The sequence below is a fragment of the Gambusia affinis genome, linkage group LG18 (genome assembly GCF_019740435.1).
Source record: "Gambusia affinis linkage group LG18, SWU_Gaff_1.0, whole genome shotgun sequence".
In the NCBI taxonomy this organism is placed as follows: domain Eukaryota; kingdom Metazoa; phylum Chordata; class Actinopteri; order Cyprinodontiformes; family Poeciliidae; genus Gambusia; species Gambusia affinis.
Genome location: NC_057885.1, coordinates 10961761 through 10988100, shown reverse-complemented (window position 1 = coordinate 10988100; position 26340 = coordinate 10961761). Strand labels below are relative to the sequence as shown.

The window sequence follows — 26340 nt, the reverse complement described above, 5'->3', positions numbered from 1 at the left end:
TTTGGGTGTGCACGACTCCTCCAGCAGTCACTCAAGAAGGAGTGGGGAGAGGGGGGGACCTCAAAGCCGAGGGCCCTCGCCTCACGGCCTGCCCGGCTCAGCAGCAGAGATCAAGTATCTTTATTCTGCGTGGAGGTGACGCGTCCCTAGAAGAATGCGCTTCTCTTCCGCTCGTCGTTCGCTTCAGCTTCCCCTCTGGTTGCGGAGCTGTCGCTTGAGGAATCTGGAAAACACCAGCGGGGAATGAGAGGAATTTCTGCTTCTTCTTGTGTGTTTTTTTGTTTTGTTTTCTCCTCAGCCGCCACTTTCCCTCCTCTTCATCCGCTCCTTCACCCCTCGGCTCTCTTATTTCTCCAAGCAGCCGCGCTCTTGAGTTTTCTCTTGTTTCTGAACACCGTCCAACAATAACAATCTCTCATAAACACAGGGGGGGTTGTTGGTTGGTGGTGGGAGAGTGGGGCTCGGAGGGAAGAGTGGCGATCACTGGCAACAAGAATATAAAAAAAAAGGGGAAAAAAAGTGGAGGCCACACGGAGGACCGTAAAGGATTTAAGGGGCTTCTTTAGGAAAGTCGCATCTGTGAAGAACCATAAACACATTTTGCTTTGGCTTTTTCTTAATCCATCTTGCCCCCTGAAGCACTTTGATGGACAAAACTCCTAAAGTAGAAGCTGGTCAATGTCAGGAAACCACAAAAGTGCAGAAGGAAAGGGGGGAAGGAAAAAAAAAGGAAAAAGAACATCAGTTTAGAAATTCTCTGCTTTTACACCACTAGTGGTCTCGTAAAGGGAGTCTGGACCACATCGAGTGGGTTTCTGAAAGGCCCATCGTGGGTCTGCCCTGTCAGTTCAGCCCATGGATAATACTACATGCGTATTGAACCCAAAGTCTCTTGACGGGGAGATGATAATGCAAACCAATCTGTCTTAGAATAACGTTGGCTCTTGGGTTTCCATTTTAGGGAAGAAAAACATCTTGCACATTACGCTCCTTCTTGCTGTTGAAGTGATTTTACGAGTCCCACGTCATCTAAAAGCAAATAAAACGTCAAAGTAGGCTCAAAAGGAGACATGTAAACAAACTTTTACATTTTATTATAATTACTTACATACTGCATACCAGAGTGAGACTTTTAGAAATACAAAGATTCTCCCTTCCCAACACCCTCCCTTAAAATAAAGCTTTCCCTATTTCGGTGCCTTTCAGAACAGGAGGGGACAGTACGCCCCCTTGTGGTCAACAAAAACACGATCACTTCTTACATTTTTATTGGTTGACTTTATTTAAACAGAAACGCATCCCAAGCAGTCAAAGAAATCGGTAAGTATTTCACTCAGGCACACACCAAGCACTCCAAAAACATATTCATGATTTCAATAGCATCAGTGAGCAGGACTTCTGTGGGATCATCCGTCTTCATTTCTCTACAGGCTTGAACGGATCAGACCAGATCTTCACACCTTCAGACAAAAACAAAACAAACAAAAAAAACACATAAATTCAGAAAACACAGGAATACCTTGCCATAACAGTGATAATTCTCAATTGAAGCATTATATTATCTTGACATTAATGATTGGGTTATAACTAGCTGAGAGAGTTTCTCCTCTTCTACAGCATTTCCTTTGTTTTTCTTCTTCTCTCTTTTTCACTCTAGTCCTAGATGTAAGTGCTCTGCAGGTTTCAGGGGCGTTTCAGCTCCAAAACTGCTGATTCAAACGACTTAATCGCCTCCTCGGCATGCTACCTAGCTCATTAGCAGAATCAATTGTTTTGATTCATGTGTGCCGACTTTGGCAACATCTAAAAAAGGCAGTGCAACGGTCTTGACGATTGACTTTGGACACCTTTGCTATTGAAGAATTGACTGCATATCAAGTATTTTTCAACAATTTAGTTTATGTTTTGGAGAAGGGATATAAACAAAAAATGCCGAACGGAAAAGTTTGAGACCTCTGCGTTAGATCTCCTCTTCAAATGAACTCGTCCCTCAGACGTTCTATAGATCTAAATCCATAGGTTGTTCTAAATCCTTATCCTATTGAGAAAAGGATTTTCAGTTTTCTAGCTGATTTTTTATTAATACTCTCTTGGTATTCCACAAGGTGCCATGGGTGTACATTTTGGGAGATCCAGGTGGGATCAGATTATTGTAAATAAGCTCTGATCAAATATTAAACAAGTACTCGCACCATACTGGTTATATAAACCCAGATGTCTGCACCTGTGTGCATGAGAAACTTATGTTTCTAATTTCTAATGAAACTATTGTTGGTAGTATTGCTACTTAAAGAAGGAAAATTTTGTGTGTGTGTGTGTGGGAGGGGGGGGGGGGGGTGGTTGAGAGAGATTCTGTTTGGCTTTGAGCTTTTCTAGTGTGGAGTGACATTTAAGTTAAATAAAAGCTGACAAAACTTTAAATCTGAGCAGCTTTCTTACCTGCAGGCTGAATATCGGCCTGGTTGATTCCTACCCGATTCGCCTTCTGGACTTCTCCTAGCAGAGGACAACAGGATGTAGGTTATATATTCCACTGCGGTCACATATTTTTATGAATGAACTGCTGAAAAACACTAGCACATTGTAGGTAATTCTCATTCTTTTATTTCCTAACAAGTCTTCAGTCAGAGGCCTCTTCAGATTCACTGCAAGGCTGACTGCTACCAGAGGTTCTTCCAGCTCACAACAACATTGTGAAGATACTTGAATAATCCTTTATAACATTTAATTTACCTCTAGGATAACTAAAGTAATTCTGAATTGAGTTAAATGTGTAATCAAACAAGAAAAATATACAAATCCATTCAAATCATCCCCACCAACACTTCTTATTGTTGCTCCCAGACAAACCAGAGGACGTCGAACATTAAAACGATTGTTGAAATTACCCAAAGTCGATTCTGATTGGTTAATTTTATTTAAATGGGGAAAAAAAACAACATTGCGTTTTAGCTGTGACTTTAATTAGACGTCGAAATGATACAAACTTCTATTTACAACATAGTCTTGGCGGTTACTTACTGTATTCCTCCTTATGTGTCAGAGGGTAGACAAATATGGGATAAAACGCAGCGGCCACCGCCGTTATAAAGCCTCCAAACACCAGAACTATTTTAGTGTTTTTAGACATCTTTTTGTTACATGTGAAGCTCCCTGTCACCTCCAGAAGCTCTCAGGGTTTACTTTACATGACTGCTTCCGGTGGGAAAGGTTAGAGCCAGCGTACCGGATGAGTCGTCACGATTGGCTGCGCCACATTTTGTAGCCGGCGAACCAAACGGGCGCGTGGCGAAGGCGGGGTTAGCCTCTTAAAATTGTGCCAAGTAAAGACAATATTGCAAACCTACCGCTAAAAATATTAATAATAACACATAATAATAATAAAAGCAAAAAAACAACAAGTGTTGTAAAAACTGAGAGAATAAATTAAATAATACACTAGTAGCACTATGCATCTAAATGTTTTGTGTGTTTCTTTCCGGTTTACTTTATTGAACCAATGACAAAAAGCAACAAGAGCATAAAACAGAAGAAAGAAATGAATAAATACAGGAAAAAAAAAACTTTTAAAAAATACCGTGTTTAAGTGTTAACCCATTTAAATGTGGTAGTTGTAAAAAATGAGTTTCGAAAATTTAACAATGGACGGAATAACAAGAACATGTAGGGAAATGTAAAAATAACCATACATAATAGTGCAGAAATTACAGAAAATAAGTATATTGAAATAAAACAGTAACAATAAAATTATTAAAAAGATATATATTTTAAAAAAAAGTAACTTATAATAAATGGATTTTACTGAACCAATGACAAAAGAATAGGTGCATTAAAAATAAGTAGGTTAGAAGCACACAACCTTTGATATACACAGTACTGACAAAACAAACAGAGTTGATAAAATAATAATAATAAATAGATTACTACAGCAGAGTTGTTTATGCATGTGTATTCCTTAACTTTTTATCCCTACTTCTTTCATTAAATGGATTTCACTCAACCAATTACAAAGAAGCTCTTCGTCCACCTCTTCCAGTTGCTAAACTCCTCCCACGCCGCTTTTCGACGTTGCCTCCTACGTCATTCGGCAGCTGACTGTAAAGGAGGCGAGTCCAGTCACATGCTCTTTACAAAACAATAATAAGGAAATGAGGAAGTGTTGGTGAACGCTAGGGAGCTTTTCGCCAGAGCTCCTGTCGCCTTTTTGAGCTGACAGAATGCATCTTTTATCCCTCATCGTGTTCGCTTTCTGGTTCTGTTGCGGTAAAACTTCCGGAGAGGACGAGCCCATTCAAACATTTGTCATTCCTCACAGCCACATGGATGTAGGCTGGGTGTACACCATCCAGGTTGTTGTGTTCATGCTACAGTCATCCTATAGAGTGCTGTTTTATTTTATTCTAAACATGAGTGTGTCCTGCAGGAGAGTATGCACGCCTATGCGGCCAACGTGTACAGCAGCGTGACGGAGGAGCTGTCAAAGGTGAAGGGGCGCAGGTTTATCTCTGTGGAGCAGGAGTTTTTCAGACTGTGGTGGGACTCAGTGGCCTCGGACACACAAAAGAAACAAGTATGGACACCCATCTACAATCACATGATTAGCTATCTGTACTGACTAGACGTGTGCAACGCTGCATATTTCGGTATTGATCCGATACCAAGTAAATATAGTATCGGTGTCGCTGATACTGATACCAGTACCAATACTTAAGTGTATAAACAAAAGTCTGACTTTTAGGCAAAGTTTTACTTTGAATTATTATTATTTTTTTATTAAAACCTAGGACAGGTGTCTACAAAATGACATACTTACACAATAAGCATCTAAAAACAGTGCAAATTTGTGTGGATTAATTTCTAAAAAAAAGAAATAAAAAAGTACAAAAAATTAGTCTATGAGAGCAAATCATACCAGAATCTTTTTATGATAGGGTTGAGAAACTACAATGAAAAATAAAATACAGTTTCAAGAGGGAATCAACAAAAATATCAATCTTATCACCACGTCAGTATTGATATTTTGGATCGATCTGCCCACCTCTGGTTCTGACTGTTAAAGGCAGACATACTATAATCATTTTCTTTTACTACAGTTCTTGAAAGCTAACCTGCTTGCAATAAATGCCGTTTTGTTTTGTTATAATGAATTGAAAGCACTATGACTGGCACCTTGAAGGCAAAATGTAAACAGAGAAATGTGGCTCCAGAGTTTTTATTTACACACCATCAAAGCATATATTTTCTGTGACTGAGATCAGTGGCAGTTCTCGGATGAATAATGCCCTGGCTAACTGTCTATTTGTGCTTACCGCCTCGATCGCACCTTCCCACACCACCAGAGAGATTTATAGCCCCAGATAAACCTGTTCTGCAAAACTGACTTCTAAATTCCCAGTTAGCATTGAATGCAGCATCAGAAGTTTAAAAGATCTTTTAGTACTTTGAAATGTTGGTTAGAAAATAGTTGGTTTACATGAACTTATGAAACAAAATAGAACTGCAACAACATGGCCTTAAGGAATTAAACCACTTTCAAACTGCATTTGACTCGCTATTAAGTTACCTTCCTTTGAAAGATTTCCTTAAAAATTAAAATGAATTGGCGTGCTGTGGTGGCGTAGGGGATAGCGCGACCCACATTTGGAGGCCTTCAGTCCTTGACGCGGGCGTCGCGGGTTCGATTCCCGGACCCGGCGACATTTGCCGCATGTCTTCCCCCCTCTCTCTCCCCCTTTCCTGTCAGCCTACTGTCATATAAGGGACACTAGAGCCCACAAAAGACCCCCTGGAGGGGAAAAAATAAATAAATTTAAATGAATTTTTTTTAAAAACCTTGTCTTTTGAGTGTTATTTGTCCCGGTGAGTGATTGTTGTTACTTTGCTGCAGGATTTAAGCTGATCTTGTGAATTCACCCATCTAGGTCCGGCAGCTCGTGAAAGAAGGTCGCCTGGAGTTCATCATCGGAGGCCAAGTGATGCACGATGAGGCCGTGACGGACCTGGAAGACGAGATCTTGCAGCTGACCGGTAACCCTACTCCTGCTCCTCTCGTTCCCCCCGGGGTTTGCTGTCGAGACTCACCCGTCCTGCTGACTCTGCCGTTGTTTCAGAGGGTCACGGCTTCCTGTACCAAACGTTCGGCGTGCGTCCGCAGTTCTCCTGGCACGTGGATCCGTTTGGCGCCTCGGCCACCACGCCGGTGCTGTTCTCCCTGGCCGGGTTCAACGCTCACCTCATCTCTCGCATCGACTACGACCTCAAAGACGGCATGCAGAAAAACAAGGTGGCCTCGGCTCTGCAGACTGCAATAGGAAGCGGATTGAGGTTTTTTGCTAACTGGCTGTTTTCTGACTTCAGAAACTGCAGTTTGTGTGGAGAGGGTCTCCCTCTTTGAAAGCCCAACAGGAGATCTTCACACACACCATGGACCAGTACAGCTACTGCACGCCGTCTCACATACCGTTCTCCAACAGGTGCTTTATGTTAATAGTTCCTTCTCTAACTACAGTGCTTTACAAAGTGATTTATACCCTTTAACTTTTCTTTATTACATTTTATTGGGATTTAATACGATGGACCAACACAAAGTGGAGAATAATAGAGAAGCGGAGGGAGATGAATCTATGGCTTTCAAAGAGGTTTTACTAATAAAACTCTAAAAAGTGTGGCATCCATTCATATTGAGTCAGTACTAAGCATAACCAACATCCACAACCAAACCTCCAAAAGAAACCTGGTTCTGTTTGTTAGCATAGCAAAACCCTAATTTACTCCAGTTTTAATAACTAAAAGCTTGCTCTTCCACCTCAGATCCGGTTTCTACTGGAACGGTGTCGCTTTGTTCCCGGACCCCCCCAAAGATGGAGTCTACCCCAACATGAGCCTCCCCGTCACCAAGGAGACGGTGCACGCGTACGCTCAGACCATGGCGGAGAACATCAAGCAGAGGGCTGCGTGGTTCAGGACCAACCATTTGCTCTGGCCTTGGGTGGGGGGATGCAAACTCTCATTTTCATGACTTTTATCCTGGAAAGGGTTTCAGTCTTGAAATCAGTTTCAGAATCTTTGTTGTTTTTTTTGTTTGTTTTTTTAGGGCTGTGACAAACAGTTTTACAACTCATCAGTGCAGTTCAGGAACATGGACCCTCTCCTAACGTACATCAACCAGAACAGCAAGGAGTTCGGCGTAACGGTGCAGTACGCGACTCTGAGCGAGTACTTCCAGTCAGTCCACCAATCAAATGTTACCTGGGATGTCCGTGGGAGTGAGGATTTTCTACCATATTCGACAGGTGTGTGTAGGCAGTGTGTATTCTCGCAGAGTAAACAATGGGAAGTTGGACATTCTTTCACAAATGAAAGAATATTTGTTTTTCCAGACTTTGTTCCCATCCTTGTCCTAAATTTATCGTAAACTGAAGTATTTATCATCTTGAAAACTGTCGTTTGGGACTACAAACTCTGGAAATTTGAGTGTGGGAAAGTTTTTAATTTCCACATGAACCCTGACAGTTGCGAGTAACATGCACACATACAGGAAGTGTTTTTTGCTACATTTCCCAGAGCCCTACCAGGCATGGACGGGGTTTTACGCTTCTAGAAATGTCCTGAAGGGAGTGGCGAGGCAGGCCAGTTCCCGGCTGCGCGCAGCGGAGACTCTCTTCACCCGGTACCGGATCAGCTTCCCAGACGGACCGGTAGCTAAAGCCTGGGCTCTGGAGAAACTCAGGGCTCTGCGCTGGGCTGTCGCCGAGGTAATCCGCCTCGAAAAGATATAATTTAACATGAAGAAGTGAATGGGAATCGATACGTACTGTAATTCTTTCCAGGTCCAGCACCATGACGGCATCACTGGTACCGAGTCTCCCAAAGTGGCGGAAATGTACGTGCAGCACCTGCTGCAAGGCATGATGGGAGCTGAGGAGCTGCTAGCCGCACTCTTCCTGCTGCCGCAGAACCTGGACGTCTCCGGCGTTCCCAGCAGAAGCTTCCAGGGAAAAGGTACGAGCTGAAACCCTTCCACCTTTTTATAAATGTACATTCCTGGGATGACATTTATTGTATCGCTTGGCGTGAGACATTTCTCATCATGATCGTTTTGATTTATCGTTGACTCGATAAGTTCAGAATCATGATTTTTGAAAGAAAAGAAGAACATCGTAACTGTTATTTTTAACTTATTTTCTCCACTATTTGCTCCATGAGAGCATCTATAAATATCAATAAATTTAAAAATATGATCAAATGCAGTTACAGTGAGCAGTACGATTTAAGAAACTGACATCCTCAGGAAGCAAATTTCAGGTACATTTTACCTAAAAAAGGTGGAATAAATAGCTTTTTAAGTCGTTTTTACTGACATTATACGAGCACCACAAAATATCGTGATTAATTTTGAAGTAAAAATTGTCCACGCCGAGGTGACGCGTCCCCAGAATTGGCTTCTTATGCATTATTCTAATAAATAATTAACGCCATGTAGGTAGGCTTTGTCACTGGAATAAAACTTTGAATTAGACATAACTCGGCATGTGGACTTCTGAAAGAGACAAACCAAGAAAACATTGCACAAGGTTCATTTTTTGATGGATTTTCTCTTATCTTGTAACTGAGAACATTGTACAAACCGAGGTAAGGTGGAGGCTGCGTCATGCTGTGGAGATGGGTTAGTGAAAAGTAAGTTGCTAGCTCCGAATTCTTCAACTTTAAATCAAGTCCACGGCCTTGTAGCTGAAACTCTGAGAAAGTTTTTGTTGCGTCTGACTTTTCGATTTCTTCTTCTTCGTGCCTCGTGTTTCTGACATCACCTCTTTGTTTTAACAGAACTTAAATGGGGTTCAGTAAACAAATGGGTTTCTCCAGCATTCAGTTGTGGATGTTTATTTATGTTCCTAATTCAGGTGCCGGTCAGGCTCTGGAGCAACACGTGATCATTTACAACCCGCTAGCGTGGAACATTACCTCTGTCGTTAACATGACTGTAACCTTCCCGAGCGCAGTCGTCCATGACGACGACGGACAGCCCGTCCCTGCGCAGGTCCATGAAATCTCCTCCTGTTTGAGGTAATTTAGTTCAACCATCATCTTCTGAAATTAACTTTCTCTCTCTCCTTTGGTGTCACAGATCCAGAGGTCGGCACAGTGCAACACCTCCTACGATCTCTTCTTTGTGGTGCAGCTCGGCGGCCTTCAGCACAGGAAGTACTCCGTCCAGTTTTCTGAGACACCGTGTTCTGGGAAGTTCAAGTGCCAGCGGACCTACAAAGCTCAAGGAGTTGCGTTCGAGCGGCGGCGTGTGAGGGACTGGAGGAAAACTGGAAGGCGGCTTCTGCCCGTTATGAACGGCTGCTACAAACTCATGTTTGACCAGGACACCAACCTCCTCCACAGCGCCACCTACCTGTGAGTTTTAAACCTCCTAAACAACCAGATGTTCCTCTCACATTGACACACTTAACATTTTACACGTTTTCAACAGGATGCAGTTCCAGCACAGAGAGTTTGTCTGTTGATATGGTCATGAAGGAAAATCTACTGGAGTCTGAATAAATAAATCTACTTGATTTGTATGTCAAACCTCCCTCGATTGTTCTTTTGTGTAAAATAAATGTGACAGAATGGACGTTAGAAATAACTCAACCCCTCCCTTTTCTTACTTTATTTAAAGACTTCTGTTTGACTATGGAAATTATTTTAAAGCTGCTCTTCTATTCGGACTGAGGGGCATTAAACTGTAGTTACAGCAGTTCGCCACCAGTGGGCGTATAGAACACAGTGAGCACTCCTGACTCAGCGAGCCAACGGCTATTCGGCGCAGTAACGGCTGATTAGCGGCAGGCGCTCACTGTCGCTCACTGTCGCTCGTCTGTTGTTAACAATTTTCAACAATAAAAGAACATGCGAAAATCTAACTGATTAATTACTAAGTGAGCAACATAAACTTAAACGACTCTCTGGGAAAACGGCTTGTGCTTCTTCACCGGCAGAAAGGAGCAAAGGCGAATTATGATGACGCAGGATTTCTGGGAATACGACGCCAATGGAGATGCGAAAGCAGGACCCATCTCTGATAACTACATCTTCAGCGCTAACGGGTCGGCAGTTCGGGCCTACAAGGCCGTGGAAATGGAGATAATCCCGGGAAAGGTGCTCACCGAGATCAGGCAGCGGTTCTACAGGTCGGTGACTGGAGATTGGAACAACAGTGCTAAAACACAAAATCCTACCAAGTATTTTTGGTCACGTTTCTACTGTAAAAGTCTTGGTACACTTGAAATAGGACAAACCTAATTACAAGCAATTTTCCAGGAAGATATAAGAGCTTTTTAGGTAAATAATTGCTTAAAGTACTAGTTCTAAGTTAAATATTCTTCCAGTTGAGCTAGTACTTTTTGTTATCAATATCCTGACTATTTCTTGATGAAAAGTTAGTTTTGTACTGAGATATTTGCACTAGAAACTAGATCAAAAGTACTTGGTCAGACTTTGTGTTTTTGTGGTGTAACCAAGAAGATTTCATCTCCTTCTATGCTGGATGACCAACTCTAATTGACCTCTCTAGAGAGGCCGGTGATGAGGACTATGCCTACTCGATCACCACGCGCGTCCCAGAGTATCCGGAGGCCGGGCCCTGGTGCCACAGGCTGGAGCAGACCTACTCTCTGGGCCCCCTGCGCCTCAACACAGAGGTGGTCCTCAGAACCAGCTCCTCCCTCAACAACAACAGGACTCTGTACTCGGATGACAATGGCTACCAAATGATGAAGAGAACCTACAAGAAGTTTACCAATAACACTGTAGCAAGGGTAAGATAGTTGACAAACTGTGTGTTTTTTCAGGTTTGGTGGTAAATATGCTCCATTTTCCTGTCTGCAGAATTACTTCCCCATGGTCCGAACGGCCTACATCCAGGACGACATCAGCCGCCTGGTGCTCCTCGGCGACAGAGCTCATGGTGTCTCCAGTCAAGTGGACGGACAGCTAGAGGTAACGAAACACTAACGACCACTTGCTTTGTGATTTTTAGTCACAGACGTGTTTTACAAAGTGTTCATTTTCTCTCAGGTGATGCTCCATCGCCGACTTTGGAACAACTTGCAGTGGAACCTCGGCTACAACCTCACGCTGAACGACAGCTCGGTTGTGAGGCCCACCCTGTGGATGATCCTTGGTTCTGTGGCTGCAACATCCACGCTGTACCAGAGGGGGGCGGTAGAGCTGCAGCACAGACCCGTCGTTATGCCGATAGACCGGCCTAGTAAGTATCTTCATAGGAAGGAGACGCGGCTGATCTGCCGATGCTGTTTTGAGTTGAATTTGTCTTTTAAGACATTTTGTCTGAAAGTTCAAAATTATTTTATTGTAAAACGTAAAGGGTTTTAATATTGATGAATAATTACAAAGTATCTTATCATTTAATTTTTAAATTGCTGTTTTTGTCTACCTTGTTGATAGTTTGGGGTTTTACTTTACTGACAGAACCTGCAGATGAACCCAAACATCTTTAACAATAGACCGTTTGTACTTTCTTACTGCAACGTCTCATTTAGATTGTTGTCAAAGCATGATTGAAACCATAGACAGATCACACACTCTGCTTTGAAGAATCTGTTTTTATTGAAGGATAAGCCATTTCAGATTTCTCAAAGCATTAAATATTTTTTAAATGGTGCTGACGCAAGTTTGTCCAGAGATCAAACGTGGATAAACTGGGGTCAGCAAGTTTGTCACATTATAATTATTATTAAAGGGGAAATTTGAAATATTCTTTTTCAAATGAAAGGCCAACTTTGGCATTGTGGAGTTTCATGAATTAAAGATAATAATATTTGACTACATAAGGAAGTCTATGACTGTTGAAAAGTATGAAAGTTACAACTGTAAGAGGATATAAGAACAACAGTGAGAACATTTTCTCTAGACTTGCTGCTTTTAATAGGCATCATATTTCTTATCAGAAGCAAATCAGGATTTTTAATCATTTAAAAAATGGAGCACTGGCGTTAGCATCTTAGCGCCGTTAGCATAGCATAGATAGAATGACAGTCTCTGTGTGCGTTTTCTAAAGAATGTAAATTCTATTACAATTTCAAAAAAAGCTGGCAACATTTGCAAACCATTGTTTTTTTTCATGAAACAGACTGATAAGGATAAAACAGAGCGATGTTTATTGTACTCCTTTTAGTCTTCCTGTTGTCTGCTGGAAGTCTGGCTCGCTCTTACCTGAATGAACCTCAGATAAGTTTAGACTTGCTGTAAAAAAGTGTTTTACCTTTTAATAGCCTCTTACACATTTGGTGCTTTCTTCCAGTCTAAACACCTCATCTGAAAATAAAGTGTTCTTGCATTCACCGATTGGGGGGAAAAAGGTGAAACATTTCTGACTGACCCGTCACTGATCTGGACAAATCAAGCAACAAAATTGTCATATTGCAGTGACCTGATGCCTTTGTGCATTTTTACATAAAAACAAAAAACATGTTCTTGTAAGCTTGAGTTTTAAAAAGCTGTCTTTTCTTTTTTTTAATAGGTAAGTCCAGGAAGGACAAAGAGCCCAGATTTAACTCCCCAGTGCCTCCAGTTGTTCTGCCTCCCAACCTCCACCTGCTCAGCCTCAGCATCCCAGGGTGGAACTACACCTCCGACCACGATCTTCACCTCAGCCGCCTGCATTCAGGTTCTCTGTGACTGAATGATGCATCTGCAGATCGTCTTAGCATTCAGACGTTTTTCTCATGCATTTGTGTCGTCGCTGTTTGAAATGTAAACAGGAAAGGAGGTGCGGTCTGAGCCGGACTACGATCGGGTTCTGCTGAGAGTCATGCATCTGTTTGAGGAGGACGAGGACCCTGAGCTTTCCAAGCCAGTCACAGTAAACCTAAAGGTACGGTTGCAAAAACACAAATAAAACGTAGACGCATCGATGTAAAACAATTCACACTTTGTCATGTTGCAACCAGAAACTTCTTTGCATTTTGGTGGGACTTTATTTGACCGACTCTTCTCGTGCGATCAGGACGTTTTGAAGGGGCTGGGGGAAGTGCGGGACCTGGAGGAGCGTTCGCTTACAGGGACCTGGAATATCACAAGCCTGCGAAGGTGGAGGTGGAAAACTGCAGACGCCTCCAGGAAAAGTGAGGAATGGTCCAAATGAGACAGGAAAGAAATTAGACTTTTTGTTTGTTTGTTTTTCAACAAAAAATATTTCTCGCCTTCTGTTTTAGAAAATGACCAACATAAGAAGAATCAGGATTTCACCGTCACCATCTCACCCAAAGAGATCAGGACCTTCTTCATTCACTTCAGCTCCAGGAACGATTAAACAAACCCTCCTTCTGTCTTCTGTGAAGATCTCAGCTCTTTTGACAAATTATGTTACTTTGGAAGACTTAATACGTTTGCTGCTCAATGATTCAATGCAGTTTTTGCACAATGTTTTGATTGTCATTTTCTAAACGGAGAATGATGTGCAGGAGGATGAACTTGTGACTCAGACGGATTAAAGTGATTATTTCTTTTCCACTTGTTTTAATGTGTCCTCTTTTTTTTTTCCACAACAAACATAAATCTCGTCAGATTTATGCGGCTCACAGAGGAGGAAGTCACAAATGTTGGTAAGTTTGTTCAACTAGTGACGCAAACTAAATCCAAATGGGTTGTAAAAAATCTTTGAATAAAGACAGAACAATTTGAATGCCAAACGTCTAGAATCACGAAACTACTTGCACAGAACTCATGACAACCTGAAGTACACCGAAAGATCCCTGAAACCAATACTTCATACTCTGATGTAAAGAAATTAAATAACAGATGAGAAACAAAGTCACTGATCTATCAGTCTGGAAAGAGTTATTTCTAAAGATTTAGGACTCCAGTGAAGTGCAGTTGGAGCCATTTTTTATTGTGAAATTTGAACAATTCTGCAAGAACATTTGTCAGACGTTTATTTAAAGCCATATGAAACACTCGTTGCTTATTGGTGCAAATACCTGATAGAAGTTGTTGTTCCCCAAGCTGGCACATCCAGTTAATAGGTTTAAAGGGCAATTGCTTTGTAGATAGAGCCAGGTCGGGTTGAATAATTTTTTTTCCACTTAATCAATGAAACCGTTATTGGAAAACTGTATTTTGCATTCACTCAAGTTATCTATGATATTTCGTTTAGTTTAATAGTTATTTTCACACTGAATATAACCTCCTGCCTCCCAATAACCTCCTCCCTTGCAGTTCTCTCCTACTAACACTGCGATTAATGTCCCCATTTGCCACTTGGCAAATCTCTGGCTGGATATTTGACAGCCCTTGGCAAAATGGGTCGAGTTCCATTTAAGCGGTTTGTTTCCTGGCATTGTATTCAGCTTTTAAACACAGTCCACAAATTTTTTTTATGTTGCTGAGGTTGGGGCAATTCCAGAAGCTTAATGACTTTGATGTGTGTTTGGGATCGTTGTCCTTTTGGATAAGGACAATAAACAGCATTTGGAGTAAGTCCCTTTCCATAACTCCAACCGCCTTTGTGCAACACATTAGCAGTGGTTGCAGCAAACTGAGCCCTCAACATATTCCTATTAGGCTTTAAGGCCTTGCACGGACTCCTTCAAACATATTTCTTACCAGCGTTGCTAAATGGAGTGCTTTTTGTTATTCCTCTAACAATAAAACCTATTTCCAGAAGGCATTTAGTTGGTCCGCGTGGGCAGCTACATTGTTTTTTACACGTCCTGTTAGTACATGAGTGTAACAGTTGAAGTGCCGTTTTACATTAGAAGGGTAATCATACATTTACGGTAAACAGAGCGAACTTTTCCCTGTCGGTAGAGAGTAAAAATCTGCTCTACCATGTTGGTAAGGCTAGTTCACTTTGAACCGGAGTTGCAGTTTACGCTGGTGGCCACTAGGAGGAGGCACACCCTCATCGTTACACTGCTGCCAACAGCCAATACTGACAGACAACACCCGGGGAGAGCTCCGTTTAGGCTGAGTTAGCTATAAAATACACAAGCTATAGCTAAATTGGAGAGAATATGTTCTTAAAAACGACACGAGTTGATTCATAAGTTGAGCGCCTGCTAGAAGAGAGGTGAATCCTGTGATTTATGATAAGATGAGCAGTGCCAGTGTAAGTAGTGTGTTTTTACGCAGCTGGTGGCTGCATCTAACGTAATGTTTTCTGTTTCTTCACAGCCTTATTTGTCGTATTTTTAAATGGGAAATCTTGTACATGTTAAAGGAGACGTCTTTTAAATGTATAAAGGAGATCCTAGGAAAATGTGAGGAGGCGTTGCTAAGATACAAGACCGGAAGGGTTCTTATTGGTTGCATCACTCGGAAGTGCGATGGATCGCATTGTTGTTTTTTCTTTGTGCCTCATGTTAATTTGTGTCCGAACAGAAGAAAGAGAGGGAGCAGAAGCGGAAGCTGCAGCACTTTTTGAATGACTTGGCTTTACTCGGATCGTTGCAGGTTTGGTCATCATCACACAGTTTATTCAGAGGTGATAAGAAACAGCTCATGCGCCTCAAACACACACGCCATGTTGTTTATTCCGCAGGGATTTAAATACTTCCAGCCCTGGCTGAGAGGAAAAGAAGAGCTGCTGCTGACTGTAGTCAATGAGGATCTGGTTAGTTTCATTTGATCCGGGAGTGCAGACTCACAAAGGAAAAACTGTTTATTACATAGCAGAGCACAGCCCTGATATTTTTTATTTAATTTGCTATTTGGATCAGTTTATTTGGATCCAATAAGATATTATAGTGCCCTACATTTTTTTTTTTTAACCCACTGGTAATTTTCACATTACAATCACAAACTTCAATCTAGTGTATTGGGATAAACCCAACATAACAACTGACTTTCTTTTTAAAAGATCAATTTGTAATCAGCCCCTTTAGTTGGGTGCCCTAAATAAATATATGACTCTTTGCTTTCCAATTTTTCCAAAACGTTCTCAACTAATAATAAAACTGTGGACATATTTTCTATCTTAACCTTAGGTGACTTATGAGGGCAATACTAAAATATTCATGTATTGGTGAATTTATGCATTTCATTATGGCAGTTTATCATAAATATTCCAATAAAATACATTGATATTTGTGTTTCAAAAGGGGCACAATATGAAAAATATCTATTCTTTCCCAATTTAGTGTAGCTTTGTCTCTCTCCTGTCCAACTTTGCAGGGCTGGCGCTCCCCAGGTTTTTTGGTTTCCAGGGTGTCGTCGTACTCGTCCAGCAGCAGCAGCAGCAGCAGCAGCAGCGTGTCACCCAGCAGCAGCTCTCCTAGCCTGGACAGCAGGAGCAGCTCCCCCCTGCCCGGGGAGCCTCGGGGCCCGCCAGACGTCCAGACGACGAACTCTCATTCCAGTACGCCGACGCAAACCGACAGGTGACCGACGTGACTTTGTGTGCGTCTGCTTACATTGGGGCGTAGGTGTTTAGTTTCAGAAGAGGGTTTCTTTTTTTTTTCTGTTTGATTTTACAGATGTCTGACGTGATGCTGAATGTCGGTCCTCCACTAACTCGCTGATCTGTTTTTCTTGCCCATAGGGAACCAAACAGTGAGGAGCATCTTCTCCCAGCTTCTCCCAGTGAGGGGGAGATAGCCGTACCAGTAAGTTCATGTTGACACACACTAATGTTTTGCTCTGTTTCTCCTGTGAGGTTAACTCTTGAACTCCTTCGACAGGAGGTGAACTGCACTCTGTTTCTCCTGGCCGGTTACGTCAAGTACGGACGCCCGTACGCCTGGATTCGCTCCAATCACGAGCGGCTGGTCAGCATCGGTGGCATGGATTCAATGGTCAAGGACACGCCCATGAAGCTGAAGTCCATCACCGACTGGCAGACGAGAGGTATGGAAACAATGTGAGGAATCCAACCTGCAGGAGGTTACTGTTTCAGTGAACAGCTTCGGGAATAATTACCAGAGTTTCCATGAGCTGGGCCAGAAGAGGTTGGCTTCTGGATCTCTTCTGAGATTGTTTAGTTCAGTTTAGGTATGTATTTGTTCTCATTGTTGTTGTTGTTAAAAAAAAAAAAGGTTTTCTTTAAAAGCCAATGATTTTAATGATGTTCAGGAGATAAAAGTTTTTATCTCTGCAGGTATTCGTGTCTGGGACATTGTGAGTGAGCTGGTGTGCCTGTGCTCTGTTCCCTCTCCCTCCAACCCCTTCGCCCTGGACATGCGTTACATCAAAACCCTTCCCCTGCACGACCGCTTCCTAGTCACAGGAGCCCTCCTCAGCTTCCTGGAGACTTATCTGATTTACGGGAATCGGGACGAGCTGCACTATGACAAAGGTGTCTTTTCATAAGAAAATATTATAGTTACTATTAAAGTCTGCAGGTGGTGCTGTTTAGCTACCTTATCATTATAATCAGTATTCGTCACAGATCATTTAAGTACGTTAATCATCATTTCCTTTTCATTTATGTTTATTGTTTTTATTTTTTTTATCTGGATAAACAAAATAAGAAGCAAAGTCTCCAAAAAAAATTTATATTTATAGGAATATTTATTTAGTAAGTAGGAGGAAGTCAGCCAAATGTCTGTTTTATTCTATTAGACTGGAGAACGAACAGCTCGCCATCTTCCTATGGATCTAAATCTTTCTCTTTTAGTCCATCATACCAATAATTTACTGTGGATGAAAAAAAAGTGATTGTGATAGAAAGAAAAAATTATGTCAGCAAAACAAAAGTTAAGCATAATTTCTGCTCCTGTTATGACCAGCATTGTTACTGTGATACTGTGACCTAATTCTATATGTAGGGCTACACACCAGGATGAGATGGTTACAACGATAATCACTGAAAAACGGCATCTCTGGTTAGATGTGCTTTCCTTCATTTGGCTCAGACACAGAGAAAAAAAATACCTATGCTGCTGCCACAGTTAATTATTGGCAAATGACAGCATTTTTTGACCTAATCAACTTTATGCTAACAAACAACTATAGCTGCCTTGTTGGTCTAGTTGTCGAGTACCTGCTTGAGCTATCCGGTGTAGCTTTAGCATTACCTGGGCTCTGTCCTCTTTCCTCAGGTTTAGCTTGTTTCTTCCCTTTAATCCAAGTTAACATAACTTGGGTACAAAAGTTGGTTCCAGCAGAGAGACTGGTTCATGGGAAGAAATCCATCCTCCCTATATGTGTTTACTTCCTGTGCGCTCACCTGCACTTTCTGCACCATTATCTTTGTAAATAAACAGATTGGTTTCTATCAAGAAAACAATCTGTTCTGTGATTTTGTGAGAGATTTCCAAACGGTGCAGGCGTTATATCCATATATGGTAAGGCCTTTCTCTTTAGAGGATGTGGCTTATAGGGATGTTTTTGTGTCACAAAAGTCCAAATTTACTTTAAAATTATGTACCAACTTCAAAAACATTAGAAAGGTCAAATCTGTTTTTCCTTGTTGTTTTTCTGGCTTCTGAATATGACATATTAAAACTACTGGAAAAGGTTAGTTCTTGTTTTTGATTATATGAATTTCTCTTTTCAGTGGTAGAGGAAGTGAAACCCCTGAGGCATCTGCATTTCCAGGCCCTGTTGGAGCTACAGCGACTCAGAGAGAGCGCTGAAAAGCCCAGTGGCTCCACAAGGCAGGACTCTTCAAGATGAAATCCCTTCTGTGCAACAAGTGGCTTTTCATTGAGTGATGTTTAGTGGTGCACCGACTGCAGTTTGCCGGTCGATCGCCGGTTACCGATCTTTAAAAAGCCTGACTTACTGATTCCGATTTTGTCCGATACCAGTATTTTTTTTATTTTTTTTGTCTGAAATTTCACTATTGTTAACTGCAAACTTGCAGACATGACCTGGTGGGTCGGTGTATCAGCCGAACCTCTCACAGCAGAGCAGAAGTGGACAGTGGTTTATTTTTAGACCTTTGCTGAGGTAGATAAGCTCTGCTTCATGTAAGTATCGGCTGATCACCAATTTCCCAAAAGTAAGAAAATCAGTGCAGATCAGTGCAGCCTTAGTAATATTTAACTTTTTATTGGATTCGATGTTCTCGATACCTTAATAGTTTAAACTGGAATTTGGCAGGTTACCCCTATCAAGCTATATCAGTTTTTAAACGTTATGGTTCCAAAACTGCATTTTCCATCATACAGTTCTGATGGTTTTACGTCCTTCTCCAACTGCATAACTAAAGCCATGATATATCATGTTTTGTAAGATAACATTTTTAAACTGCATTTAGCTAGCAGATAGCCTGAGGCAAAACCTTGTCTTATTATGTCACTATGAGCAATTAGTGTACGTTTATTCTGTCTTATCACTTAGATTTGTTGTAATAAATGCTTAAAACGATGGCTTCATTATCAAGTCTTCAGTGTTATTTTTCTGGTTAAAAAGCGATTATGCCTCTCTGGTTTTAGATTTTTTGTCTAAATATCCGATTTAAAGCTTCTAAAAATCAAGGTTAAACAGTGAGGATCTCTTTTCAGCTCATTCGTGGTTTGATCCGAGTCTTAATCTGGGTTCATGCTACATATGCAGTTATTTCATCCATATCTTTTGGTCGGGGTATTCCCAGTCAAGCTGCATCTGCAGTGGGAAGGAACTCACGTGAAAAGAGACAAGTTGAAACGGAGAAACAACATTGAGAAATGACTCGCATGACTTATTTTGAATCCCAGGACCCTTTTAATAAACCTGACCCAACATCTCCAAAACTCTTCAATCCCCTTCCTCCTTCATAAACAGACAGGACAAGGTTTGTTTGCGTTAAGCTAAATATAGCTCTCAAAACTTACATTTGGAAGCAAGCATAATATTTATATGGCTTACTGAAACTTAAAAGAAATATGCACATGGAAAGTCAGTATAAAAACTTTTAATATTCCATAAAATACATATTTAGATAAATATGTACAGTACAATAATAAAATACATCTTAAAGCAGGCACAGATATTTTCTTTCAGATAGAGCTGTGCCTTTAGTAAGAATCAGTCAACATAAAATCCTAAAATTCACTTTAAAAATAGTGGCACATAAACAAAAAACACAAACAAACAAACTTAAAAAGTCAAAGTTTCTAGCTTAACTTTAGAAATAATAAAAATGAGAACATGATGGTAGGCTAAAGGCACACCATTTATCCTCAAGTCTCAATTGTAAACCTAACACATAAATCATCACGAGGAGTACGTTAAAAGATTAAATAAAAGTATGCAGCTGCTGGAGAGGCACAGTTATGGCCGGACATGAAGAATTTGAAGCTATTTGAGACGATTCCCGATCTCAGATTTCTCCTGGCGTGGAATGCAGGTGCATGACTGCGCACTCCTCGCCGAGGCTCCGCATGGGAACACAATGTCCTCTGGTGTTCTGAAGCCAAGCTAGTGCTACGGGAGCTTTACGACGTACGTGCAAACTCACGGACGTTTCTTTTTATGTGCAGTTTGTATCCAGTGAAGATGATTGGCAGTAACGTGGTGATGGCGCAGTTACCAGACCTGTCATGAAGTTCATAGAAACTGAAGTCCTCGCAATGAGCAGAAAACACTTTGGGTTTCTGTAGGAGGTTCATTGACAGGAGAGCATAGAAAGTGCTCTGAAAGTAACAGGAACGACCTTTATGAACAGTAGAGACAGTTTTACTTCACTTGATGTGCCAGCAGTCTCCCCTCTGAATCCTAAATATCTGTTTAATAGAGCAGCAAACGTGGAAATGCCACCGTGAATATAAAACATGACCCGGTACAAGTTGGCTGATAAACATTAAAACATCCCACCTCTCGTCTTTTTACCCCCAGGTTTGCTGATGGATCATTCAGCCAGCAGCTATCTCGCGTTCAACATCACACACTCTGGCTGCTCAGGACCCAGCCTCGTCCTAAAGCTGCCTGTTGCAAGCCCCATCCCTGTTTCCTTCTCGCGTCATTTACATTTAACTCCAAACACTCGTCAGTTGTGAGGATAACACCCTTACAAGCAGTCATTATGTCACCAAATATGGATCAAGTTGGCAGCTTGAGCTTCTTTGTCTTGTAAGTCAGTCCCTCCCAAATGTCCTTCCTTCCTTCCCTCTTGCAGAGCTTCCACCCTTAAAGTCGTCAGCAGGTCAACGTAGAACCTTCGTCCAATCAGAGGTTCAGCTCCAGCTGTCGGTGGCCGATCCTCTCCTGGTGATGCCTTTGAGGGGGCCTCGGGACACAGAGCCCGTTCTCTTCCAGCGAACTGAGAAGAAGATAAATGGCATTGATGATTTGAATTTCAGGTATAAATTTGCTTTTTTTTTAATTTTTATACTAACTAGGGTAGTGCAACAAATTCTTGACGTAGCGACGCTGTTGGTGGCTACGGTTTTCCCCTCTCCTCACCTTTTCCCAGCCCAGCCGGCAGCGTTGAGCTCTTGGCGTTGGATGCAGAGTTACAAGACTCCTCCAAACGTTTGGCCTTCGCGTCTCCCGGCGGCAGAGAGGCCGAGCCGTCCTGCCAGTCGTTCAGCGCCCGCTGGAAGGAGTGCGCCAGGCAGGCCGTCATGTCGCGCGCGCGCTCCGCCCGGCTGCACCAGAACACCCGGCACTGCAGCTGCTGGCCCTGATGCTTGCAGATGTACAGGAAGACGTTGGGTCGGCCGGCGTCGGCGGCGCAGTACGCAATGTCCTGCAGGTACGTCTTGGTCAGCTGGCGCCCCGTGCTCAGCTCCTTGACCTCCACGTATCTCGGCCGCACGACCAGAGCGTGATCTTTGCCCAGCTTCTTCCCGTTTGCGATGCCTTCCATCAGGTGTGAGATGGCCTCCTGGGCTTGCTCTCGGTCAAGAGAGAAGATCTTCACCGTGCCCATGTAGTGGACTTTGAACAGAGGGTCGCCGTGGGAGAGCAGCTCCGTCCGGTCCCGGCGGAAGCGCCGTCGGAAGGCAGCGGGGGAGTTTTTGAGGGTCTGCATGAGGTTCAAACTACCGAGAGCCATGGCGCCCTTCAGGTTGGGTCTGGAAGAAGCTTTGGGTAAGGTGCAACTGCTCGACTTGAGCTTGTCTTCTTCTGACTTTCTTCCAATCATCCAACTTTCTTCGATGAATGTAGCATTGTCAGAGCCAGTGTTTTTATCTGGAAAAAAGCAACAGAAAAGATTTTAAACAGACAAGACGACAAAAATGTCACATAAAATGAAACGGAAGCTTGAGAACGAAAGGCACAGGACATGGTTTCTGAGCGGTCACACTCATTTCTTTGAAGGAAGAAAAAAAAAAAAAAACTGCAAGTCAGAACAGCTTGCAGTTAAAGGCCACGGAACAGGATTGGTCACAAATGTGACGTGCTCAGAGTCAAATATTCATCTCCTGTAAACACTAATCAAATATTTTCTGACTGGTTAGTTTGGGTTCCAGACCAGCAAACTCATTGATTGGGCTGGAAACGGGCCAAGAATAAATGGAAGGTTACGTTAGAAGAACCGAAAGTAACAAGTTTATACTTCTGTTTAATTTGAACTCGAAAACTTCTGAGACATTTCAAACTCTAGCGTTATGCAACCATAACTAACCTCCCTTTGTTTTCCTCACTTTAGTCCCACTCGACCTGCCTGGTCTCCCATTGTTTTCCTTACTTGTTCCCTCTCTATCTGTTTTTTTGAGCCATTCTTTTAACATCCGAGCTCCATCCTCAGGAGAGAACCTCAGAGAGAACCACCAACGGATTCTGAGGAGGTGACCATTGTTAGTAAAACCCCCTGTGCAGGAAACAGCCTTGCATTCCCCATCCACACCCCCCACCCACAAAAAATATTTCTCCTGCAGACAATAGAAATGTTTCTGAAACTGCGTCAAGCCACAAAAGGACATGCAAGCTGACCCACAGCCCTGTATACCGACCCAAAACAGACGTGTATGGTGTTGCAGATGGCTCACAAACATGGAAAAGTACTCGCACCGCTAGCTTTGCATCAAAACAAAGCTTACGTGAGACACTCTTATCGCTGTGCAGAGGCGTGAAAGTCAACAAGGTAGCAAACGTAATTCAAACGTCAGAACAGTTAAGACATAACCTTTATGCTCTGAATGAAGTTTAAAATGGACCAAAAAATTAAAACGACAACATCTTGAATCCCTCGATTGGCCTTGGCAGATCAAGTCAAATGTATTGATAAATAAATGAGGATAATCTTGTAATTCAGTAAATTCCACACATGCAAACAGCTTTATAGAGTCAGACTATACAGTTGATGCACTTACGGAAGATCTCTGCCTTTGTAAATATTTGCAATATTAAAAGAACACGTGTGATAAACGTAAACGAGCTCTTGGCATTTCCTAAACTGCAGGACGTCTAGCAGCTTTTTCAACTTTCTAAAACAAAAGTGGATATAACCTGAAATACGGCTTCCACACGCTTCATTTCCTCAAGGGATCACAGACACTTATCAGCATCCTAAATTGAAAAACAGACGATAATCTCAACTCGACACCCCTTTCTGACATTTATTGGGGGCTAAAAAAAAAAGGTGGCATTCACAACACTATCAGAGTAGTCTATTAAGTGGGTGGATCTAAGGAGGCTGTGCAGAAAGGTAGTCTGTACTCTGTCCTACATGGTCTGCACAGAAGTACAAAAAAATAAATAAATAAAAAAAAGATTTCAATTATACAAATAAATACCTTGGCAGTAGTCCGCAATTCATTCTCTTGAGCTATGGTAAAAGTAATTTAAAATTAATAATTTAAATTCAATATAATCAATTCTCAAAGCCGAATAAACCGCTACAGCGTAAGGGTGTATAAATAAACTTAAAAAGACTCAGAATACCAAGGAATTTGAAAAAATTTCAAACTTCGGGTGAAATTGTAAGTTTTCTATCAGACTTTTGCATTAGTCAAATAAATGTTCTATACAAGCATTGAACGCCGATTTACGCAGTTTTCTAAAAGGCAAGGCATTGTACTGGTGAGTAAACTATCGTTTAAGGATTTTGTTTAACTAAAAGGTACATTTATAAGCATAGCGTGTTATTCTTATTAATCTTACCGGAGTAGAGCTTCATGCAAACGGCGTCCTCCTAAGCTTCAGGTGAATCACCGCGTCCTGTGAGATTTAAAAACGCCAAACGGCAGCTGGAAACCGACAGCCAACCGTCTTCTTGTCCCGAGTGAAGAAGCTAAATTAATAAAACCGCGCTGAGACTCTTCCATATATGTGCGTGGATCTCCTCGGACGCAAACACGACGACAGAGTGACAGTGACAGACAAACTACTGAATGAGCTAATTTTCGCCTCTGAGGACCCGCGTGCTGCTCCGAACCAACTGAACCACGCAGCTCGCGGGAGGACCTGTTTTAAAAGATGCAGGCGCGCGCTCGACACACGCGAACGAGCATCCGAGAAGAAGCCAGCCCAGATGTGAAGAGGAGGAGGAGGAGGAGGAGGAAGAGGTGACCAGGAGCAGAAAGGTGATGATTTACATCAGAGAGAGGGATATTACTGTCCCACAGCGTGGACAATCATTGACCTGAGTTTGGTTCACTTACTGGCAGCCACGATTTGTTACCTAACGATTTAACCCTAACTTCCCAAAACGTTCACCCATCTTCTTCAGTAAATATATATTAAAATTAAATTCGAAAATATAGCATTATTTTATTAGATTATTCCCAAACGTTCTGTCATCGTCTTCAGTTAATATATATTCAAATTCAAATTAAAGTAAAAAATACAGTATTGTATTATTAGATAATTCCCAAAATGTCCAGCCATTTTCTTCAGTTAATATATATTCAAATTCAAATGTATAAAAAAAATAGTAGTATATTATTAGATCATTCCCAAAAATGTTCACTTATTTTCTTTTCAAATTTAATTCAAATATATGCTATTGATCCCAAAGGAAAATTTAATTAAATGTGTATATATAAGGTTAAGGGTTAGGGCTAACCCTACCGTAACCCTTAACCTAGTTTACAGTTTATATAATGAAATAATTTTTATTTTGCGCCACACTAAATTTTTTCTGGCTTGGTCTGGCCAAGGGAGCGCCACTGCCTATTGGTAATTCAGCAAGAAATTTAAACTACTTTTATAGAGATTCAACATATATTATGTTAACATATATATTATATGTATATTTCAAATGCTAATTTTTTGAGTAGGACTCACAGCTAATTAAAACTAAAAATTCAGTTTTTGAGAATCTTAGAATATTACATAAGATAAAAATACAAAACATTTCATGTCCTTGAAGAGTTCTGACTTAACTATTGTCATTAACATCCAAGGTAAGCCAGAAAATAGTCGCTGCTGAAGATGCTGGCTGTTTACAACGTGTTGCACCCAAGCATACTAATGGAAAATTCAGTGGAAGAAAAAAGTTTGTTAGAAATAGTCCCCCGTTTTTGTTGATCTTATGTAAGCCTGTAATTTTCTGAGAAAGCACATATTTTGCTTTTGTAACTTAACTGAAAGCCATAATCACCAAAGTTGATCAGAAATGCTTTGAATAAAAGTTTTTTTTAAAGTGATATAAGTTTACTGTTCTGTAATATTGTCATCTATTGAGATACAGCTTAATTAATGCTAGAGCCTAAAATTTAAAACATGCATTTTCAAATACAAACATCCACTCTAGGCCCCAATGTCTTCTTGTTTTGCTTCCTTTCAGATGCATGTTCAAAAAGCATCATATCTCATTTTTATCTCCATCTAATCATCCTCAGCCCCATCTGTTTGCATCAGATAACAGCTGTCCATGCTTATATTTAGACATTGCTGATTTATCTTTTAGATGGACAACCTGGAATGAATATTAACTTTTTTAACCTGAACAAAAACTAAACAGAAAATATTTTTATCCTGGGCTGCAAACAAACCATTCACACAGTATCACCTGCACAACAATTTGAAATATTTCTAAGGTACAACACTGCTTAGCTTTTAAGGAGATGATATCTCACTTGCTGATAACTTATGCATAGATCCCAATTAGGAGCCAAAACAGAGGAGGATTGTTACTATCCTAAAATAAGTGCACTCTTAAAAACATCCGAGTGGGTTAAAGAAATGCAGCTTTGGTTTACAGAATAGCTCATATATGACAGGTTTGGCTGGAGGCATTCAAAATCTGCTGAGTAGAGAAAGTGGAACGCTATCAACTGCTACGACATCATTTACATAGATCACTGTTTCAGTAAGTCTAGATCAGGGGTCTCAAACTCCAGTCCTCGAGGGCCGCTGTCCTGCATCTTTTAGATGTGCCTCTGCTGCACCACACCTGAATAGAATAATTAAGGCTCTGGAGAACTGATTGCCGAATATTTGACTATTTGCAATATAGGAGGAGGTAACTAAGACATTTCATTCCAGTGTTTTGTACCTGTGGCACATTTAAAAACT

General features: G+C 41.4%; 4 protein-coding genes across 4 annotated transcripts; 2 read left to right on the top strand and 2 right to left on the bottom strand.

The window, feature by feature from the left end:
• Positions 1-1065: 1065 nt before the first annotated feature.
• On the bottom strand, positions 1066-3215 carry smim20 (small integral membrane protein 20). Its single transcript, XM_044097284.1, has 3 exons — positions 3022-3215; positions 2440-2496; positions 1066-1460 (listed from the first exon to the last, which is right to left on the bottom strand). The coding sequence occupies exons 1-3, from the start codon at positions 3128-3130 to the stop codon at positions 1417-1419; spliced, it is 210 nt and encodes a 69-aa protein (XP_043953219.1). The 5' UTR covers positions 3131-3215; the 3' UTR covers positions 1066-1416.
• Positions 3216-4129: 914 nt separating this feature from the next.
• On the top strand, positions 4130-13521 carry man2b2 (mannosidase, alpha, class 2B, member 2). The gene is made up of 19 exons (XM_044097283.1): positions 4130-4349; positions 4424-4570; positions 5922-6027; positions 6111-6283; positions 6358-6473; positions 6811-6988; positions 7094-7292; positions 7564-7754; positions 7830-8001; positions 8901-9037; positions 9125-9402; positions 9987-10178; positions 10562-10805; positions 10876-10986; positions 11065-11257; positions 12530-12676; positions 12771-12883; positions 13016-13133; positions 13224-13521. Exons 1-19 carry the CDS (start codon positions 4218-4220, stop codon positions 13319-13321), a joined length of 3045 nt encoding a protein of 1014 aa, XP_043953218.1. The 5' UTR covers positions 4130-4217; the 3' UTR covers positions 13322-13521.
• Positions 13522-14929: 1408 nt separating this feature from the next.
• si:dkey-19b23.7 lies at positions 14930-19332 on the top strand. Its single transcript, XM_044097282.1, has 8 exons — positions 14930-15118; positions 15391-15462; positions 15551-15622; positions 16183-16388; positions 16550-16613; positions 16689-16854; positions 17105-17302; positions 18506-19332. Exons 1-8 carry the CDS (start codon positions 15104-15106, stop codon positions 18622-18624), a joined length of 912 nt encoding a protein of 303 aa, XP_043953217.1. The 5' UTR covers positions 14930-15103; the 3' UTR covers positions 18625-19332.
• Positions 19333-19830: 498 nt separating this feature from the next.
• Positions 19831-24340, bottom strand: si:dkey-19b23.8. Its single transcript, XM_044097281.1, has 3 exons — positions 23983-24340; positions 21337-22068; positions 19831-21193 (listed from the first exon to the last, which is right to left on the bottom strand). The coding sequence occupies exons 1-3, from the start codon at positions 23996-23998 to the stop codon at positions 21108-21110; spliced, it is 834 nt and encodes a 277-aa protein (XP_043953216.1). The 5' UTR covers positions 23999-24340; the 3' UTR covers positions 19831-21107.
• Positions 24341-26340: the final 2000 nt, after the last annotated feature.

Bases quoted from the DNA above. Each gene is read 5' to 3' on its own strand.
- smim20 (XM_044097284.1), bottom strand. From the start codon at position 3,130: ATGTCTAAAAACACTAAAATAGTTCTGGTGTTTGGAGGCTTTATAACG. The intron at 2,497-3,021 runs GTAAGTAACCGC...GTCCTCTGCTAG, and splicing joins GACACATAAGGAGGAATACA to GAGAAGTCCAGAAGGCGAAT. The intron at 1,461-2,439 runs GTAAGAAAGCTG...TTTTGTCTGAAG, and splicing joins GGCCGATATTCAGCCTGCAG to GTGTGAAGATCTGGTCTGAT.
- man2b2 (XM_044097283.1), top strand. From the start codon at position 4,218: ATGCATCTTTTATCCCTCATCGTGTTCGCTTTCTGGTTCTGTTGCGGT. The intron at 4,571-5,921 runs GTATGGACACCC...TCACCCATCTAG, and splicing joins CGGACACACAAAAGAAACAA to GTCCGGCAGCTCGTGAAAGA. The intron at 12,884-13,015 runs GTACGGTTGCAA...TCGTGCGATCAG, and splicing joins CAGTCACAGTAAACCTAAAG to GACGTTTTGAAGGGGCTGGG.
- si:dkey-19b23.7 (XM_044097282.1), top strand. The intron at 16,855-17,104 runs GTATGGAAACAA...TTATCTCTGCAG, and splicing joins CACCGACTGGCAGACGAGAG to GTATTCGTGTCTGGGACATT. The intron at 17,303-18,505 runs GTGTCTTTTCAT...TTCTCTTTTCAG, and splicing joins CGAGCTGCACTATGACAAAG to TGGTAGAGGAAGTGAAACCC.
- si:dkey-19b23.8 (XM_044097281.1), bottom strand. The intron at 21,194-21,336 runs GTGAGGAGAGGG...TCTTCTTCTCAG, and splicing joins GCCGGCTGGGCTGGGAAAAG to TTCGCTGGAAGAGAACGGGC.